At 41.1% G+C, this 19,680-nt stretch overlaps 1 protein-coding gene across 1 annotated transcript in view; it reads left to right on the top strand.

The window, feature by feature from the left end:
* ckap5 (cytoskeleton associated protein 5) overlaps positions 1-19,680 on the top strand; it is a 153,480-nt gene that overhangs the window by 102,544 nt on the left and 31,256 nt on the right. Inside the window, exons 33-35 of the mRNA XM_078221041.1 lie at positions 1,551-1,717; positions 15,784-15,963; positions 17,531-17,651. Coding sequence (XP_078077167.1) covers positions 1,551-1,717; positions 15,784-15,963; positions 17,531-17,651 — 468 coding nt within the window. The remainder of the gene's footprint in view (positions 1-1,550; positions 1,718-15,783; positions 15,964-17,530; positions 17,652-19,680) is intronic.

Raw genomic sequence — 19,680 nt, 5'->3', positions numbered from 1 at the left:
GTTTCAACCCAATGAGCCCGGACCTTATATAACCTCTTGTGTGGCACCTTATCGAATGCCTTTGAGAATCCAGATGCACTACATCCACCCACTTCCCACACCCCCTGCTGGTTATAACCTCAAAAATTGTAACCAACTTAAAAAAACACTTCCCTTTCATTAAGCCATGCTGACTCTGCCAAAACTGGGGGAGAGCCTGCTATTCAATTACACAAACTGTTCTTAAACTTGTCCGGATCCATTATCCTGGTGAATCCAATAACTCCAGTGCAATAGATTAAATTAATAAAGGAGAGGAAGGATTCAATGAAAAGTAAATTTATAAAAGGAATGTTGTGGGCAGATTTTTATTCTCCATTTTTGAGACTTGAACGAAGTGCAATGACTGCTCACTAGATTTATTGCTCAGATGAAAGGGCTGCCTTGTGAGGAGGTTGAACAGAATGGTTCTCTATTCCCTGGAGGTTGGACGTGGATAGGATGTGAAACTGGCCTTGATGCAAAAGTTCAGCCATAATCCTATTGAATGACAGAACAGGTTTACTGGACCATGTACCCTGTACTATTTCTTAGGTTCTTATGGATGTTTCAAGGCAAGATTATTACTAGTTGAGGCAATCTGACAATGGGATAAACAGTAGGGAAAAGTTTTAAGATTGCAAGTGGATTGGGTTGAACTCATGATATGGTTTGTATTAGTTCTGTGAAGGATTATGCAGTTTTTTTTTGGATTGAAGATGGTACTTGCATCCACATTATACATTAAAGCATCACAGAATAAAGTAATCCCAAATAAATCAAAACTTGATCAGATCTTGATCCTTAATCTTGCTAGCAGTTTGATATGGTTCGTATGCATCCTTATGCAGGGCATTTGTTGGTCAATTTATTTGAAGATGCTACTTTATGAAATCAAAGCATCATAGAATAAGATGTATTCAGTTAAGAATCCCAGGTCAGTCCAAACTGATTGGAGTAGCTTTAATCTCAGTCGGATCCTTAATCTTGTTTTGATGTGGCCTAGAAGATTGGCGCACAGTTCCCCAGTCAACACTAGAGCAGCCGAATATTACTGATGACCAGTAGTAATATACCAATAATGATTTACCTTTTCTGGGTTGCTTCATTGACTTAACACGAGCAGGAGCATTACAGACTGTTTTTTACAGGGGTTTCATTGGTTGCTTTTGTCTGCTTTGCTTTCGTTAACTTTCAAATGGTCTCAAATTGACTGAATAGTTTTGAAGATCGTAAAGCTTCGTTAGTTTTGATGGAGGTTCTCAATTTTTGCTTTCCTTTTTGCTCCATACAATTACTCAGTGTTGAAAGTTTTATTTCTCTCCTTCCTGCTATAGAAGTCTTACTTTTGAGTTGTCAGCTTCATTTGATAAAACCTCCAGTTTACTTGCATGAGAAGTAGCTCCTTTGCTTTGCCTTTTCAAGTTAGTGTGCAGATGTTTTTATAAGTGCAGGATTATTTAAAAGCTGTGTCAGGGGTAAGATGGAATTGACTGGATCTTTTTTCTTGGTCTTCAACTCTTTGATCCTAGCTTTCTGAAAAAGAAATGAGCATGTTGGAGGAAAGAATCAAACGATCTGCTAAGAAACCCTCTGTGGTATCTACAAAACAGGAGGAGAAAACTTCAAGGACACAAGGACTAAATCCAAACGCTGCTGCGCCACGGAAGGGCTGTGATGAAGTGCCATCCAAACTGAAGTATGTTTATAATGGCTACCTAGTCATCTAAATAGCAATGTTTGCATCATCTCAATCCGATAGATTAATGAGATAATTAGTAACAAGATTTGATTTAAGATCAATGTACATTGGACAACAAGCTAACTTAATCTGAAAAATCAAATGGATGTTTATTCCTTCAGAGTTTTTTTAACAGAACGGTGGGGCCTACCCTACCTGAATACACAAAGTTGTCTCCAAGCAGCTGTAATTTTGTCGGTAGGCAAGTGTTGATGCAAGTTGCCCTCAATTGATCAATTTATAATGGACATGATTTTCCCACTTACTATGGGTTTAAAGTTGTCCTCATAGTAAAGTGTAGCTCTTAGTTCTGAAGAGCTTTGTTCTTTGTAGGATAGTAGCAAAAGTTCTGTTGTTTAACCTATGATTCTGGCTGAGTGTGTCTCTAATCTGACGTTACTGCTCCTTGTTGCAAAATTAATGAGGGTTCAAAGGAGTGATTGCTTTACCATGTGTTGTCGCAGGAATATATCAACAAAAGTAGACTCTTAACTCCCTTGAGTCTATCCCATCATTCATTGAGATTATGGCTAATCTGTGGCCTAATTCCATGTACCTGTCCTTTTGCCATATTCTTTACAAACTATCAATCTCGGTTTTAGAATTAACAATTAATGCAGAAGAGCGCTCCAAATTTTGCTACTAGTCTTTCCTATCATAAATCTTGTCATAAAAAATCAATTTGAAGCCTCCAACAATTCGCCAAAAACCAATTAACTCTGTTTTATTTCTCCTTTCTTTCCAGCCAGTCATAGATCTTTCTGATTTTATTCCCCCTAAAAAGTTCTTGCCAGCACCCCCTCACCCCCCTGCAAGTTCTAATGAAAGGTCACCATCCTGAAATGCTAACTGTTTCCCTCATCACAGATGCCAGACTTGTCGAATTTTTTGAGCATGTTCTCCGTTTTTAAATTTGGATTTCCATCATCCATAATATTTTGCTCTTGGGTTTCACACCAGAGATGGTAGCAGGTGGTCTTTGTGATGGAAAGGCTTATAGAACTCGGAATCAAACAAGGCACTTGAGATTTATAAATAGTTTGGTTTGCAATGATAAAGCGATAGAGAGGAAGGAAGAATTACGCTGCAATATTACCTAATAATTCCTTGGTGATCTTGCTGCATTGAGCTGTTCCCAGGCATTGTTCTGGACAGGGTCAGCCTTGGATTTATAGTCCTTAGTAAGATAAAATGGCTAAACTCTGTTCTCTATGTTAATGATGTTGGTTATGTGATCTATTTTTCATTTTGGAAAGTTTTTCAGGCATTTTTCTACACACTCGAAGCATTTTTTGGAGTTGGCTTTAAGCTTTTATCCCATAGAGGTTTGTTTTGCTTTGGTTCCAGCACTATTTTTGTTGTCACATCAGTTTGCCAAGTGACTTCCTGATGTCTGAAGCCCCATGTATACTGAAATTTGGCATGGGCTTTGTATTTGCTTACCCGGCTCCTCTGACTTTAAGGATGGTCAGGTTTCATTAACCCAAAAGTATGAACATTTATGATTGTGAAAGTCAGTTTCTCTTGGCTCCAGGCTCAGTATATAATAGTTTAGAGGCAGGGATTTTTCATGGAGTTCTTTGACCAGGGCATTGATGAGATTCAGGAGCACAGAGTAACCTTTCCAGAATCATGTTCACAGATGATGTGTTTTGCCTAGTTATGTAGAATCTAAGGTGAACTGATATGGCAGGTGCTTTTTCTCTCCTTTCCTGAAAACACATTCTTCCTGGGATGTATGGTGTATCCTCCTTGTTCTTCATCTGGATTTTAAGTCAAGTGTCTGTGGGCTTTACACAGAGAACATTACACAGCTGAGCAAGTGACATGCTAACTTCCAAATGTTTTGGAGTGGGTATTGCTCGTATACCAGCGAAGGGCAGAAACTATGACTGTTGTTTACCTTTTATACACCTGTCTCTATCCCCACAGTTCAATTAACATTGCAGAAGCTAGGATTAAGTTTTGGGTTGTCTTGCAATTAAGCTTTAACTAGCTTAATTATTGGCAGCGTTCACAATTGTGCCTTCTGTCAAAGGAAAAGACAAACTTTGCTCAAAAATATTTTCAAGTTATTACTTGCACGACTGTGTTTAATCCAATTGGAAGTTTTGGAATAAGTGCGTTACCCAATGTTTGATGGGTTCTATTGTATCTTTGTTTTATTGTATCTGAATATATGTGAACATTGGAAGAGGAGATTTATGGTGTGAATATGGTTTGGTGCTGTAGTGTATAGAATTGTCTTGAATTAGTTTGGAGTGGGTAGTAGAATTTTCCTTAAGCCTTCGTTCGTTCAACCTTCATATGAAAATAGTGCTTGCTGTTATCTGACATGAAGGCATTGTGAGCGCTGTCCCTTTTTTTAATAGCTTAGTCTGTCTGAATTGTCAAATATTTATCTGTGTCTCTCACTTGCATTCCATTTCTGTTTTGCTTTCCTGAATTCTGTTGTTTTTATTGTGCTCCTTCCGTACCCAACCAATTCCTTCATATTTAATGTTTGGTAGACTTGTATCCCACCAGAAAAAGAGATGATTCGGGTTTCATTCAATGGAGTATAGTTGTGCTTTTCCCTGTAATCTTTGTGGAAAATTTGTTTTGCATGTTCTGTTTCACATTGTTAGATTTGAGGTCAAATTTACTTGAGAATAAAAACGACAATTTTGAAAAACTGAGTAGGTTTGGCGGATCTGTGGAGAAGGAAACAGTTAGCATTGAGTCCAATATGACTCTTCCAAATACTCTTGAGCCTTTTCAAAGAAAGTCTACTTCAGAAGAATCACACTGGACTCAACATTCATTCTGTTTTCCTCTCCGTGGGAGGATCTCTTTATTCCTTCATGGGATTTGTTGCCCATCTGTAATTGCCCTTGAACTGAGTGGCTTGCTGGGCCATTTTAGCAGGTATCTAAACCACATTGATGTGGGTCTGGAGTCACAAGTAGACCAGAGCAGGTTACAATGGCAGTTTCCTCCCCTAAAGAACATTAGTAAACCAGAGAGGTTTTTGTGGCGATCAATGATAGTTTCATGGTCACCATTACTGAGACTAGTTTTCAATTCCCCATTTAATTAATTTTTAAAAAATTTAAATTACATCAGCTGTCATGGTGGAAACATGTGACCCCAGAGCCTAGATTGCTAGACCAGTGACGACACCATTATATCCCTCTATCAGTGCTGCCGGACTGCTGAGTATCTCCAGCACTTGGTTTTTAGTTCAGACCTCCGCAGTGTCTTGCTTTACGTGGACATGGACAGCATATTGTTGGTTTGTGCTTACTCTCTGTTTCTAAATCAACATTGAATGTTGTGGATGGTTCCCAATGACCAGGATGTTCATTAGTGTTTGATGCCATCATTTGCAATGTGTTTTTTGAAAATATATGGCTTTTTGAGCAAATGCGCAGGGATGTTTGAACTTCATCCCTCCTGGTGGAAAAGCCAAAGATTCTGCAATAGTGCATATCTGTTGCAAGTTATCATGGCACTCGATTAGAAACTAAGACTTGTGCTCGGTTGAAGATACTGTTGAGATGTTTATGTATGTCATTTCCACTGTCGTTAGTTTTTTTTGGCTGAGCAATAATTGATGTGTCAAACCAGGCCTTACCACCCCAGTAACACTACTTCAAAGTATATAGTTGCCATTTCAGCAAAACACTACTTTGAAGGTGGCTGGCAACTCCAAACTTTCCTGGGTTGTCTATGAAGGGATTGTAAATGATGATGGGCCATGTTGGATTTCTCCTTTCTAAATTTCCCCCCCTCCCCCCACCCCACCAGAGGCACTGCAGCTGTTGTCCAGTGGCAGCATCTTTGGAATTCAAAGGTTAGGGGTATCACACCAGCTTTGCCCATGCTATTGCGCTAAACTCTGCAGCTCTATTTTATGCAATTGTCTTGATTAAAATGCTAGCCCTACTTCCTGTTTGGACAGTGATTGTTCTCATCGAGGAGAAGCTGCAGCTTACAAGTCTTTGCTTTATGAATGTAACATCTTAACTGGTACAGCTACCTACAGAAGATTTCTAGAAGAATCTGCTGAGATTATGTTTCAAAGTCTTAAGGCAGTAGAATAGTCATCCCTGAAAGCTTGACTTTTGGATAGAAAGGTTTCCATCAAAAGGTCTGCTTCAAGGAATTGTTGATCTTATTGAATGTTGGGATATTTCAGGAGATTCATCTGTCGGGGTTCTATGTAGGCAAGATTGCTTTATCAGGGCACTAACTCAGTTTTAAATGGACAATGGCTCTTGAGAATTAGACTAGAAGAAAAATATCCATTGGCTGCTTGCAGTACTGGAATTCAGAAAAGCCTCCACTCAATGGCTTGTAAGTGGAACATTTATTCAAATGCATGATTCAAATTTGCCTGATAGTCAATTGTTTTGTATCTATTCGGTCACATTTGGGAATGACAAAGAAAGCCCCATGCAGGTCTATTAATAAAAAGTGTACTTTTGGATGCTCGTGGGACCACAATATGGTTTGAAGAACATTGATTTTGGAAGCCTTTGTATAAGAAGAAATAACTAAATATTTCAACCATGAAGATGGTCTTAGGAAATTGTACCGTAATTCCATCTTAAAGTTGGCTAGCAGAATAGAGGATGGTTCTTTTATGTGTATCACAGACAAATTCTATTGACCATTAACTAGATAAATGTGCATTACTCTACAGAAACAGTAATTATAAATTTCTCTAATCTCCATCAAAGTCGCATACAATTCTCCTGAGGTAACCTTTTCACAAATTGGTTCTTGGCAGCTTGTTACATGACTATCCATCACCTTGAACTGTCCTGTCTGACTTAAGTGATTTCAGTTGTGGAAAAATTAGAAAAGCTGGATTTTCTGAGCAAATATAGGGTAATTTCATAAAGGTGATCAAAATAATGAGGAATTTTAATTTGATAAATAGAGAAACTGTCCCCTGGCAGGAAGATTGATAATCTGTTATGATCTCAGTTGATATAATTGTTTGAGAAGATCCCAGAATGGAATATTGGCTCAAAAGACTAACTTTTATTTTTTGTTTCCTCAAATGTGGAGGAACAGTCACAGGACGACTAATTAGTTTTAACAAGATAAAATTAAACATGAAAAATCGATTATGATACAATACTCCTTTACTGCTCCAATACACACAGGTTTTAAGATTAACACAGATGATACAGTAGGTTTGAAGCTACAATGATCTCATTAGCACACAGTTAGTGTTGGTGGATTTCACCTCCCAAATCCTCCCCCCTCAGATGATTGTCATATCAGAATTTCTAAACTCTCTTCCTAAAATAAGCTTTTAAGATCTTCTGTCATAGCAATGATTCACTTAGTGATCCGTATTCCAAAATCCAGTTCACATTTTCGAAAATACCTGCCGGTTGGTAGGTATTTTGGGTGGGAGGGTGAGCTGTGGGAGGATGCAGAGATGCTTCAGAGTGATTTGGACAGGCTGAGTGTGTGTGCATAGCAGATGTAGTATAATGTGGATAAATGTGAGGTTATCCACTTTGGGAGCAATAATCGGAAGACAGATTATTACTTGAATTGGTGTAAACTGAGAGGGGTGGCTACTCAATGAGACCTTGGAGTCTTCGCGCATTCGTCACTGAAAGTAAGCGCGCAGGTCCAACAGGCAGTAAAGAAGGCAAATGGTATGCTGGCCTTCATAGCGAGAAGATTTGAGTATTGGGATAGGGATGTTTTGCTGCAATTGTATAGGGTGTTGGTGAGGCAACACTTGGAGTATTGTGTGCAGTTTTGGTGTCTTTATCTGAGGAAGGATGTCCTTGCTATAGAGGGAGTACAGCAAAGGTTTATCAGGCTGATTCCTGAGATGGCAGGTCTGTCATATGAGGAGAGACTAAGTTGGTTAGGATTATGTTCACTGGAGTTTAGAAGAGAGAGGGGATCTCATAGAAACTTATAAAATTCCAAGAGGGTAGACTCAAAGAATGCTCCCAACAGTGGGGGAGTCCAGAACTTGGGGTCATAGTTTGAGCATAAGGGGTAAACCTTTTAGAACTGAGGTGAGGAGACATTTCTTCATCCAGAGGGTGGTGAATGTGTGGAATTCACTGCCACAGAAAGTAGTTGGGGCCAAAACATCTGATCTCAAGAAGAAATTAGATGTAGCTCTTGGGGCTAAAGGAATCAAGGGATATGGGGGGGAAGAGAGGGATCAGGATGTTGAATTCGAACAGCTATTAACTGGTTTCCCTTGTTTCTGTGGCTATGACTCATCTTTCTTTCCCTCACCCTGCAGTATAAATATTTCCCACTTTCTATGCCTTTTGGCTTTGACAGAGTGCCGTCTGGACTCGAAACGTCAGCTCTTTTCTCTCCTTGCTGAGATTTTCCAGCATTTTCTCTTTTGGTTTCAGATTGTTGAATTCGATCAGCTATGATCAAAATTAATGGCGGAGCAGGCTGAGAGTCGAATGGCCTTCTCCTGTTTCTAGTTTCTATGTTTGACCAGACCTTCCGCTCCACTTTTAGCAGTAAATCTATGCCAGGATTTCAAATTAACCCTTTTAGGTTTTCACTCTTGCACCCATTCTGATATCCAGATGGTACTTTAATTTGTTTATATACAATTGTAAGATATTTGAAACTTTAGGATCACTTTTAGAAAACAATTCTCTCTATCCTTGCCAAATTATTTCTTAGCTTTGTTTGATGTCCCTGAACAGAATCATGTTCTATTTCCCAGTTTCTTCTTTGTTCCCTTTAACTCCAGGCGTTCTGGAAACTTTTCTTTTCTCTAGCTTCTTAGCTAGATGCTCGATAGATCTTTGGCACTGGTTGTCTGAACCATTACTCCATTGTAGGGTTTTACTTGCAGCAAAGCTAAAAGAGCTGGTTGCCCTTTAGCTTCCTCTTGCAGAGCTGAGAGTTGTTGGTTGTTCCATTACCTGACTCCAACTGCTTTCAGCTGAAACTTAAAAAAACAAAATAAAGCTTCCTGCTATCCCACAGACCCCTCTAGTTGTCAAGCAACAATATTTTCCTTTCAAGCCGAAGCTTTCTAAACACAATATATTTCAGCTGGAACTGAAACTAACCCCCCCACACAGACATCTTTGTCCAGCATGAAATCCCTTCCAGGCACAGAAGCATTAAATTAAATCCACCGAAAACTATATACTTTATTTCTGCTGTTTACCCTTCCAAATATTAATCCTGTGAATTTCCTTTGGTTTCCTAACAAATCACGGTGCACAGATTTAAAATAATTGACAGCTGTGGCTTAAATGTGCTGCCATGTAAGATTTGTACAAATAGATTCAATAGTAACTATCAAAGGGAGTTGGATATGAACATTTGCATAACCAAGTGGCAAGAGTAGGGGTTTGGACTAATTGGATAATTTTACTGGAGTTGGAAAAGGCATCAGGGGCTGAATGCTGTATGATTTCACAACTTACTGTAACTATTAAATTGAGTCCAAGCAGCAAAAGTCCAGGTTCAAGGCCAGACACTTAAGTTTCTTTCATGGGAATACATAAAACTGCTCAACTATCCACCTTAAACTGATTGCATTGTCACCTCAGCTATAGCGATTGATTGGTGACTGCAAGAAAATTCAATAAATCACAATGTTTGACTTGTAACACTTAAATAACGATTTGAGGTTCTCATCCACATATAATACAGAATGTGTTTGAAAGCATTCTAGACTTTTTCCCAGTTAATTCTTGGGATGTGAGCATCACTGGAAAGTTGGCATGTATTATCTATAACATTTCCTTCAAAAGCTGGTGGCAATGGGCTCTACTCTTGAATTTGCAGTTTGTTTGGTGTATATGGCCTCACCAAGCTATTAAGTAGGAGTTCCAGGACTCTACCACAGAATTGAAGGAGGAACATCAATGCAAGTCCAAGTAGGTAGGACGTATAACTGGGAGGGAAACTTAGCAGTTGATGTTCCATGTGCCTGCTGCCCTTGTGCTTCTTGGTGGTTGCGGTCACGAGTATAGAAGATGCTGCAGGAAAACCTTAGCCACAGTGTGTTGGTGGAGGAAGGGATGAATGTTTGGCTAAGTGAAATGCCAATCCACTGAGTTGCATTGCCATGAATAGAGTCGAGCTTCTTGAATGCACCCATCCAGGCAAGTGATGTTCCAGTGGGTGAGCCACTTGACACACACTTCCTAACCCCCTGATCTGGTCTACATTTGTGTTGTCAGCTTTTCTAGTGACTCTTGGATATTTATAAGAACTCTTCAGCAATGCCATCGAATGACCAGGGAAAAGGATGCAGTGTCTCTTGTTTCAGATGGCTGTTGCCTGTATTGTTAGGTGGAAATACTGTTTTGCCTTAGCCTTGATATTGCTTTGCTACATGTGGACCAGCCAAATAAATACTGTGGCTGCCAGAGCACGTCAGACGCTAGGAATCCTGTGGCAAGTAGCACACCTAACTCCCAAAGCTTGTCCACCATTTACAAGGCACAAGTCAGCCGTGTGGTGGAATACTCCATGTATTTGGATGAATGCAGCTCCAACAACACTCGGGAACACAACATCCAGGACAAAGCAACCCCCGCTTGATTGCTACCCCTTCCACAAACATTCAATCCCTCCACCACCGATGAACAATGGCAGCAGTGTGTACCACCTACAAGATGCACTGCAGGAACTTACCAAGGCTCCTTAGGCAGCACCTTCCAAACCCATGACCACGAACATCTAGAAGAACAGATGCTTGGAACACCATCTGGTGGTTTCCCTCAGCCACTCACCATCCCTCCTTGGAAATGTATCACCCATTCCTTCACTGCCATTGGGCTAAAATCCTGGAACTCATTCTCTAACAGTATTGCGGGTGTACCTATGCCTTGGAGACTGCAGTTCAAGAAGGCAGCTCACTGCCACGTTCTTGAGAGTAACTAGGGATGGGCTATAAATTTGTAAAGTTTAAGTATATTTATTAGTGTCACAAGCAGGCTTACATTAACACTGCAATGAAGTTTCTGTGAAAATCCCCTAGTCGCCACATTCCAGTGTCTGTTCTGGAATACTGAGGGAGAATTTAGCATGACCAGTGCACCTAACCAACATGTCTTTCGGACTGTGGGGGGAAACCGGAGCACTTGGAGGAAACCCACTCAGACATGGGGAGAACATGCAAACTCCACAGCGACAGTGATCCAAGCCGGGAATTGAACCCAGGTCCCTGACGTTGAGAGTGCTAACCACTGTGTTCACCGTGTTGCCCTGGTCTACCCAGAGATGCCCACATCTCATAAAATTAATTTAAAATATATAGTATGTTCTGGGCTGAGGTAATTAGTCTCCCACCAATTGGAACCATCTTAGTGCCAGGTATGACTTTGGCCATGATAAGTTTAACAACACCAACAGGTTTATTTGGTTGCAAAAGCCACAAGCTTTCGGAGCCTTAAGCCCCTTCTTCAGGTGAGTCTTCTCAAGGGTCTACTTCAGAGTGAAGCTGAAAGACCAAATAAAACATTTGTCATTGCTTGGATCTTCAGTAAGTGAGAGTGACTACATGGCTATAAACCATGATAAGAAGTTTAACAACACCAGGTTAAAGTCCAACAGGTTTATTTGGTAGCAAAAGCCACACAAGCTTTCGAGGCTCTAAGCCCCTTCTTCAGGTGAGTGGGAATTCTGTTCACAAACAGAACTTATAAAGACACAGACTCAATTTACATGAATAATGGTTGGAATGCGAATACTTACAACTAATCTAGTCTTTAAGAAACAAAACAATGGGAGTGGAGAGAGCATCAAGACAGGCTAAAAAGATGTGTATTGTCTCCAGACAAGACAGCCAGTGAAACTCTGCAGGTCCACGCAACTGTGGGAGTTACAAATAGTGTGACATGAACCCAATATCCCGGTTGAGGCCGTCCTTGTGTGTGCAGAACTTGGCTATCAGTTTCTGCTCAGCGACTCTGCGCTGTCGTGTGTCGCGAAGGCCGCCTTGGAGAACGCTTACCCGAATATCAGAGGCCTCTGATATTCGGGTAAGCGTTCTCCAAGGCGGCCTTCGTGACACACGACAGCGCAGAGTCGCTGAGCAGAAACTGATAGCCAAGTTCCGCACACACAAGGACGGCCTCAACCGGGATATTGGGTTCATGTCACACTATTTGTAACTCCCACAGTTGCGTGGACCTGCAGAGTTTCACTGGCTGTCTTGTCTGGAGACAATACACATCTTTTTAGCCTGTCTTGATGCTCTCTCCACTCCTATTGTTTTGTTTCTTAAAGACTAGATTAGTTGTAAGTATTCGCATTCCAACCATTATTCATGTAAATTGAGTCTGTGTCTTTATAAGTTCTGTTTGTGAACAGAATTCCCACTCACCTGAAGAAGGGGCTTAGAGCCTCGAAAGCTTGTGTGGCTTTTGCTACCAAATAAACCTGTTGGACTTTAACCTGGTGTTGTTAAACTTCTTACTGTGTTTACCCCAGTCCAACGCCGGCATCTCCACATCATATAAACCATGAGACAAGTTTGACTAAACATTAAACAGCTAAACATACAGAATTCTTTAAATAATTGATCAAAGTTATAAATGGCTCTCGTGTTGATTGGGGAGCGGGGGTACAGGTACAGCATCTCGCCAGATGTTGAATCTTGTCATGAATAGTCGAGCTTCTTGAATGCACCCATCCAGGCAATGTTCCAGTGGGTGAGCCACTTGACACACACTTCCTAACCCCCTGATCTGGTCTACATTTGTGTTGTCAGCTTTTCTAGTGACTCTTGGATATTTATAAGGACTCTTCAGCAATGCCATTGAATGATCAGGGAAAAGGATGCAGTGTCTCTTGTTTCAGATGGCTGTTGCCTATATTGTTTGGTGGAAATACTGTATGCCTTAGCCTTGATATTGCTCTGCTACATGTGGACCAGCGAGACCCTTCTTCTCACCTGAAGAAGGGGCTTTAGGCTCCGAAAGCTTGTGGCTACCGCTACCAAATAAACCTGTTGGACTTCAACCTGGTGTTGTTAAACTTCTTACTGTGTTTACCCCAGTCCAACGCCGGCATCTCCACATTTTGTCCATGATGCCCTACTTAACCAAATACTGCCTTGGTGTGAAGATCAGTCACACTCTCTTACTGCTCAGGTATTGTCCATGTCTGAACCAAGGCTGTAATGAGATCTGGAGCCTATTTATCTGACAAAACACAAACAACGTCTGTGCATACAAATAGGATCGGACAAAAAATGTGTTTTTACCTATTCGATTTGTGATTGTGATGGTGACAGTGCATATAGCTACAGTACTCGAAGCTAATTTTTCAAACTGTCTGCAATATACATTGCATTCAGGCTGATTACACCTCAAAATGAGACGGGTACTGGAACAAATAAATCCAAGATATTCCATTAAAGTTAAACATGCACGTGCTTTAAGTCTGAATGCACAAGTGCAAAGAATTAGAGCCGTGATTCTTTCTATAAACACAACATTGAAAACGTTGAGCAGATCAAGTGACATCTCTAGAGAAGAAGCTGGGTTATTATTCTCGACCTTGTGATCTATCTTCAGATGATGGTGGTTGAAGGATAAGAATTGGTCAGAGCGCACTCCCCCACCGATCTTCAAAATAATGTCTGAGGATCTTTCATGCTTACCGTGAGGTTCAATGTCTCACTGAAAAGAAAGCATTGTCAAGCGCAGCAGTCCCTCAGTAATGCATTGAAGTGTCAGCCTAGGTTTTGTTTTTGTCTCTTAAATGGGACTTGAACCCATGACCTTATGATTCAGAAGTGTGTGTGTGTTGCCAATTGAGTCCCACTGCTGTCTCTTTGGAGCTCCAAAGCTTTCTAGCTGAGTGGATCTTGGGCACAACAGTTTTTCTGAAGCAAGTAGAAATCTAAGGCTCAGATGTAACCTAGCCAATGAAAAACAGCGTATTCAATGATTGGTTTCATGTTGAAGATTAGTATAAAGAATAAAATGCCTTGTTATTTGGTTGTAATTTAGGAATATAAATAAGGCGTTCACCCCCTTGAGTCTGCTTTGCTACTTTGTTAGATGATGGCTGATCTCTACTTCAATTCAGTTTATCTACCTTAGCTCCAGCCTTGCCTAACAAAAAAAAATCATCTAATTCAGACTTGATAGCTCCAATTATCCCAGCATACACATTCTTCTGGGAGAAGAGAATTTCAGATTGCTAGCACAGGGTGGTGAGTGATGTGAGATGGGCAGGACATAGTGGAGCACCCAGAGTGCAGAAGTGAGGAATGAGGGAAGGGAAGATTGGAATTTGATGGGGACAGGTCGGAAGATCAAAGAGAGAGAGAGGCAAGGATCACAGAAATGGGGGAGAAATCAAAATCAGTGGCCTGAAAACTAGACATTTTTTAAAGCTGCCATCACTTGACTTTCCCTCCTCTCCAACATCTTTTGCTCTACCTGTATGGCTGGTAAATTCTTTGGAGCTGCTCTCACCAGCACCAACACTTCATTGAAGTGACATGGGGAGCCCATTTACATCCTTAAATAGAGCTTTCTGCTACACTTCTGAGAAAGTAACACTGATCTGAAGCAGCTCCAAAGAATTTCCTGGCACTTCTTGCAGCAATGTCTCCACATCTTTCAAAAGTACTCTTTGAAATCCTTACATGAAAAGCATATCCTCAATACTCTCCATGCCCAACGCAAACCACCCAACCTGAAAATCGGCAAGATTCAACGTCTGGCGAGATGCTGTACCTGTACCCCCCGCTCCCCAATCAACACGAGAGCCATTTATAACTTTGATCAATTATTTAAAGAATTCTGTATGTTTAGCTGTTTAATGTTTAGTCAAACTTGTCTCGTGGTTTATAGCCGTGTAGTCACTCTCATTTACTGAAGATCCAAGCAATGACAAATGCTTTATTTGGTCTTTCAGCTTCACTCTGAAGTACCTTTCCTCAGGTTTGCCCCATAGAATCCATTCTGTTTAGGATTACTTTTGTAAGCTTTGCACTTAATGTATGAGCAGTTATTCACTAGGAAAAGTGAGGGTTTGAAGGCTGGTGTCGAATGAATCACACTTGTACTCAATGTGTTAAGGACAGAATGCTGTTTCCTTTGTTTAACACCTCTGTTTTTGTGCTTTTGTCTGTTTTATAATTGTATCTATTGTCTAAATCTGTCTTCTGACTTCTTTCATGGCATTTCCTTGGAAAGAATAATGTATCGAACCTATCGAATGTAAGTAAAACTTGTTCTTGGTTGTAGGTTGACTGTGCAGTGCTATTGAACCAGCATACTAACTTTAATTCACAATTATTATGACACTTCCTAAATTCTGTAGATTATTTATCTACCTACAAGAGGAAAAAAGTAGTTAGTATTTCCCAGAAACTTTCAGTTGTTAAATTTGTTCCTTTGTATTGGTGTATGCAAGTTCCAAGTGCTGACTGAAGCAATAGCAAGTGCACAATCTGGTGTAATTCAGTTCAGCTGCAGCTGTACAGTATTTAAAACCACTTTGACAGATTTAACTTTGTTTCAAGTAAGGCAGTCATGAACTGTACTTGATTCCTTCAATGTCCTTTTTGGATTTCTTAATATTAGAATGGCTTGCATTCAGTCGATAGTATGGTGATGCTTCAAGGGAATGTATAACTAAGTTGTATCAATCAGAAATTTCCAGATTTGCTTTTTGGTCTCAGCCAGGGTGTTTTAAGTTAAAATTTGCTTCCATGTCCCCTGGCCAAGGGAGGAGAAAAATTGGCTGATGGTTTTGCTGCTGATTTCTGCTCATGTACATTTGCTGAAGGAAATTCGCTCAAAATAACCTCTTGGCCAAGGTACTAGAAAGGGATCTGAGCTTGTTGAACCCTAGCTCAGTAGGAGGTAACATTTGAGGGGCATGGGGAAAGGTGGAAGAAATGTAATAAAAGAAATGAACCATGTTCCAAATCGGTTGCAAACCTCGCGGTGCGTGCCACTTTGAGCAATTGGAGGTGTTTCCCATTGTAAAGAAAAATATTGAATGATTATTAACACTTGTTCAATTTTTTTTTGCAGTCAAGCACGTTCCAATAATTCGCATTCCACATCTGAATCTGCACCCATGATTCCAAGAGAGTTCCAGTTGGATCTCGATGAAATTGAAAATGACAATAATGCTGGCGGGTGTGAATTACCGGATCTGGTACAGCACAAACTTGATGAGCTGTATGAGCCAGTTTGCATTCCAGAACCAAAGTAAGCCACTGATATGTTGAAGGGAATTAAAAGATCCTTTGAAAGGAAAATCCGTGCTTAAAATTTTATTGGTATCTGTACTCTGTCCATTATATCCCTTTGTTCTAAATTTATGGAGGATAAAATGAATATGATGCATTAGAATGTGTGGTGAAAACCAGAGTCTGTGCAGAGTTTAACAATTTGTTTCCCGTAACTGGCAATTGAAATGGAAGCAGTGCTATTTTGTGCACTTCGCGTGTGATTTCCCAGTATATATCAAATTATAATCCCACTGCGTGTGGATAAAGTATGAATTGAAGAGCAAGGATCCTAACAAGTGAATTCTTTCCAATTGTAACAGCTGTAGTTATGTACTACTCTAGTAATGCAGTCTTTCCATCTCCATCTACTAAATCAATTCATACATTCTGCTGAGTCTTAGCAGATGACTCGACCTGCAAGTTCAGTATTGTTGCCAACAAGAGACACTTTACTACGTCAGTGGTAATTTCATTTAAAGCTGTCCATTTAGAAATAGTTTAATTGAAAGTAAATCACAGCCAACACCTAGCTGTTGGAAATGCTGTAAAATTTCATCGTGCCATTGATTTCCTTTTCTCTTGGTTTTTTCTTCATGCTGCTGCTTTACAAATTTCATTGCACGTCACAGAAAATTGTTAGGAAATTAATGCCAAAATGTGAAAACCCTTTTGAGAGGCAGGCCCCTTGGTGTCTTTGATTCCATTGGCATGGCTATTGGTACTAAGCATGGGGTAACTAAGCACGGGCGGCACGGTAGCGCAGTGGTTAGCACTGCTGCTTCACAGCTCCAGAGTCCCGGGTTCGATTCCCGGCTCGGGTCACTGTCTGTGTGGAGTTTGCACATTCTCCTCGTGTCTGCGTGGGTTTCCTCCGGGTGCTCCGGTTTCCTCCCACAGTCCAAAGATGTGCAGGTTAGGTTGATTGGCCAAGTTAAAAATTGCCACTTAGAATCCTGAGATGCGTAGGTTAGAGGGATTAGTGGGTAAATATGTGGGGGTAGGGCCTGGGTGGGATTGTGGTCGGTGCAGACTCGATGGGCCGAATGGCCTCCTTCTGCACTGTAGGGTTTCTATGATTCTATGAACTATAATTTAAAAAATTAAAAGGGGTGGCACAGTGGTTAGCACTGCTACCTCTCAGCGCCAGGGACCCGGGTTTGATTCCCAGCTTGGCTCACTGCCTGTGTGGAGTTTGCACGTTATCCCCATGGCTGCGTGGGTTTCCTCTGGGTGCTTCGGGTTCCTCCCACAATCTGAAAGACGTGCTGGTTAGGTGCATTGACCCAAACAGGTGCCAGAATGTGGCAACTAGGGGAATTTCACTAACTTCATTGCAGTGTTAATGTACGCCTTGTGACTAATAAACTACTTTAAAACATCATCCACATTAACTCCACTGAAACAGTGGATTAGTGCAAGTGGCAGCCACAAGAAGCATCCTGAATGTTAAGTGTTTGCAAATATGCAATCTTATTTTGAGGTTGATGTGAGAGATGAAATGTTGATATAAAGTTTTAAGCTTTAATTTCCTTAAATGTTTTCAGAAATCGTTCAGTTTCTCCACACTTTGATGAGATACATGGCAGCACTGATTCTACTATCAATTTTGTTGTGTCGCAGGTGGCAAGTAGTGATATTAACACCAGTATCCAGGCTCTTGCCCAGGTAAGAAATCGGTGCTTTCTGTGAGGTTGGCTATGTAACTGAATATCTAACACTTTATTACTTGTTTGTTTTATTAATATCTGAGCTTTTGTGCAAAGTATTAATGTCCTAATTCCCCATTTGGGCTGAAAAACTGGGAATTGTCACCAAATCATTGATGGCCTTCGTAAAGGACTCCTCTCAAAGAATTTTGTACATTTGAAGTCTGAAATCTGAAAATAACGCCTTTGGCTAAGGTACTGTTTTTTTCAGTAAGTCAAATAATTACAAATCTTGCAACTGTCAAAATTCTGGACTCTCATTAGTTGCAAACCTGATGATTGCCTGTTCCTCAAGTCTAGTAACTCAGTCCAAACAAATTAAAGAGCTATATGCTTGGCTCTTTGGAGTGATATACCAAACTGATGTCGGTGCTGGTTACTTTTGCAGAAATCCTTGAGCAAGAAAGATAGGTTCAGGGCACCATATTTGCAAGTGCATAGAGTATTAGCTGCCAGAGGAAATAATGGTTGCCAGGGAATTGATGTCATGCTGGGGTACTGTATTAAAGCAGGTGCTTAAGAAATCAATGATGTGGAGATGCCGGCGTTGGACTGGGGTAAGCACATGAAGAAGTCTCACAACACCAGGTTAAAGTCCAACAGATTTATTTGGTAGCACAAGCCACAAGCTTTCGGAGCGGTGGCTTGTGCTACCAAATAAACATAGAATAGAACAGTACAGCACAGAACAGGCCCTTCGGCCCACGATGTTGTGCCGAGCTTTGTCTGAAACCCAGATCAAGCTATTTCCTCCCCATCATCCCAAAGTACTCCATGTGCCTATCCAATAGCTTCTTAAATGTTCCTAAAGTTTCTGACTCCACTATCCCTGCAGGCAGTCCATTCCACACCCCAACCACTCTGAGTAAAAAACCTACCTCGGACATCCTTCCTATATCTCCCACCATGAACCCTATAGTTATGCCCCCTAGTTACCGCTCCATTCACCCGAGGAAATAGTCTTTGAACGTTCACTCTATCTATCCCCCTCATCATCTTATAAACCTCTATCAAGTCTCCTCTCAACCTCCTCCGCTCCAAAGAGAAAGGCCCAAGTTCCCTCAACCTTTCCTCATGTTGGACTTTAACCTGGTGTTGTGAGACTTCTTACTAAGAAATCAATGGCAGGGCAAATCTGCGTTAACATTGCAGGGGGCACTGTTGACCTGAAACTTAACTGAATCAATCAAATAAATACTGCAGTTACATGAGCAGGTCAGGATCTGCATATTCTGTCGAGTAATTCAACCCCTGACTCCCCAAAACCTTTTTAACTATCATTAAGGCACAAGTCAGGATTGTGATGGAATGCTGTCCACTTGCTTGGATGAGTGCAGTTCCAACAACATTCAAGAAGCTTAACACCAAAATAGCCCACTTGATTGGTACCCTGTCTGCCGTCTTAAATGTTCACTTCCTCCACCACTAACACATAGTAGCAGCAGGATGCGCTACAACAATTTATCAAGACTTTGAAACCATGGCCTCTATCAGCTAGTAGAAAAAGGACAGCAGAGAGATGGGAGCAGTTGTACTACAAGTTCTCCTGCAATCACACATACATCATCCTGACCTGGAAATATAGCACACAGCTCTTTTGTTGTTGTTGGGTCAAAAATCTTGGAACTCGCTACCTAGCGACACGGTAGCACAGTGGTTAGCACTGCTGCTTCACAGCTCCAGGGTCCCGGGTTCGATTCCTGGCTCGGGTCACTGTCTGTGTGGAGTTTGCACAGTCTCCTCGTGTCTGCGTGGGTTTCCTCTGGGTGCTCCGGTTTCCTCCCACAGTCCAAAGATGCGCGGGTTAGGTTGATTGGCCAGGTTAAAAAAAAAATTGCCCCTTAGAATCCTGAGATGCGTAGGTTAGAGGGCTTAGCGGGTAAATATGTGGGGGTAGGGCCTGGGTGGGATTGTGGCCGGTGCAGACTCGATGGACCGAATGGCCTCCTTCTGCGCTGTAGGGTTTCTATGTTTCTAGCTGAACTGTG

The sequence above is a fragment of the Mustelus asterias genome, chromosome 9, assembly GCF_964213995.1.
Source record: "Mustelus asterias chromosome 9, sMusAst1.hap1.1, whole genome shotgun sequence".
Classification (NCBI taxonomy): domain Eukaryota; kingdom Metazoa; phylum Chordata; class Chondrichthyes; order Carcharhiniformes; family Triakidae; genus Mustelus; species Mustelus asterias.
The sequence above is the reverse complement of the archived record's forward strand: the minus strand, read 5'-3'. Positions and strand labels throughout refer to the sequence as shown.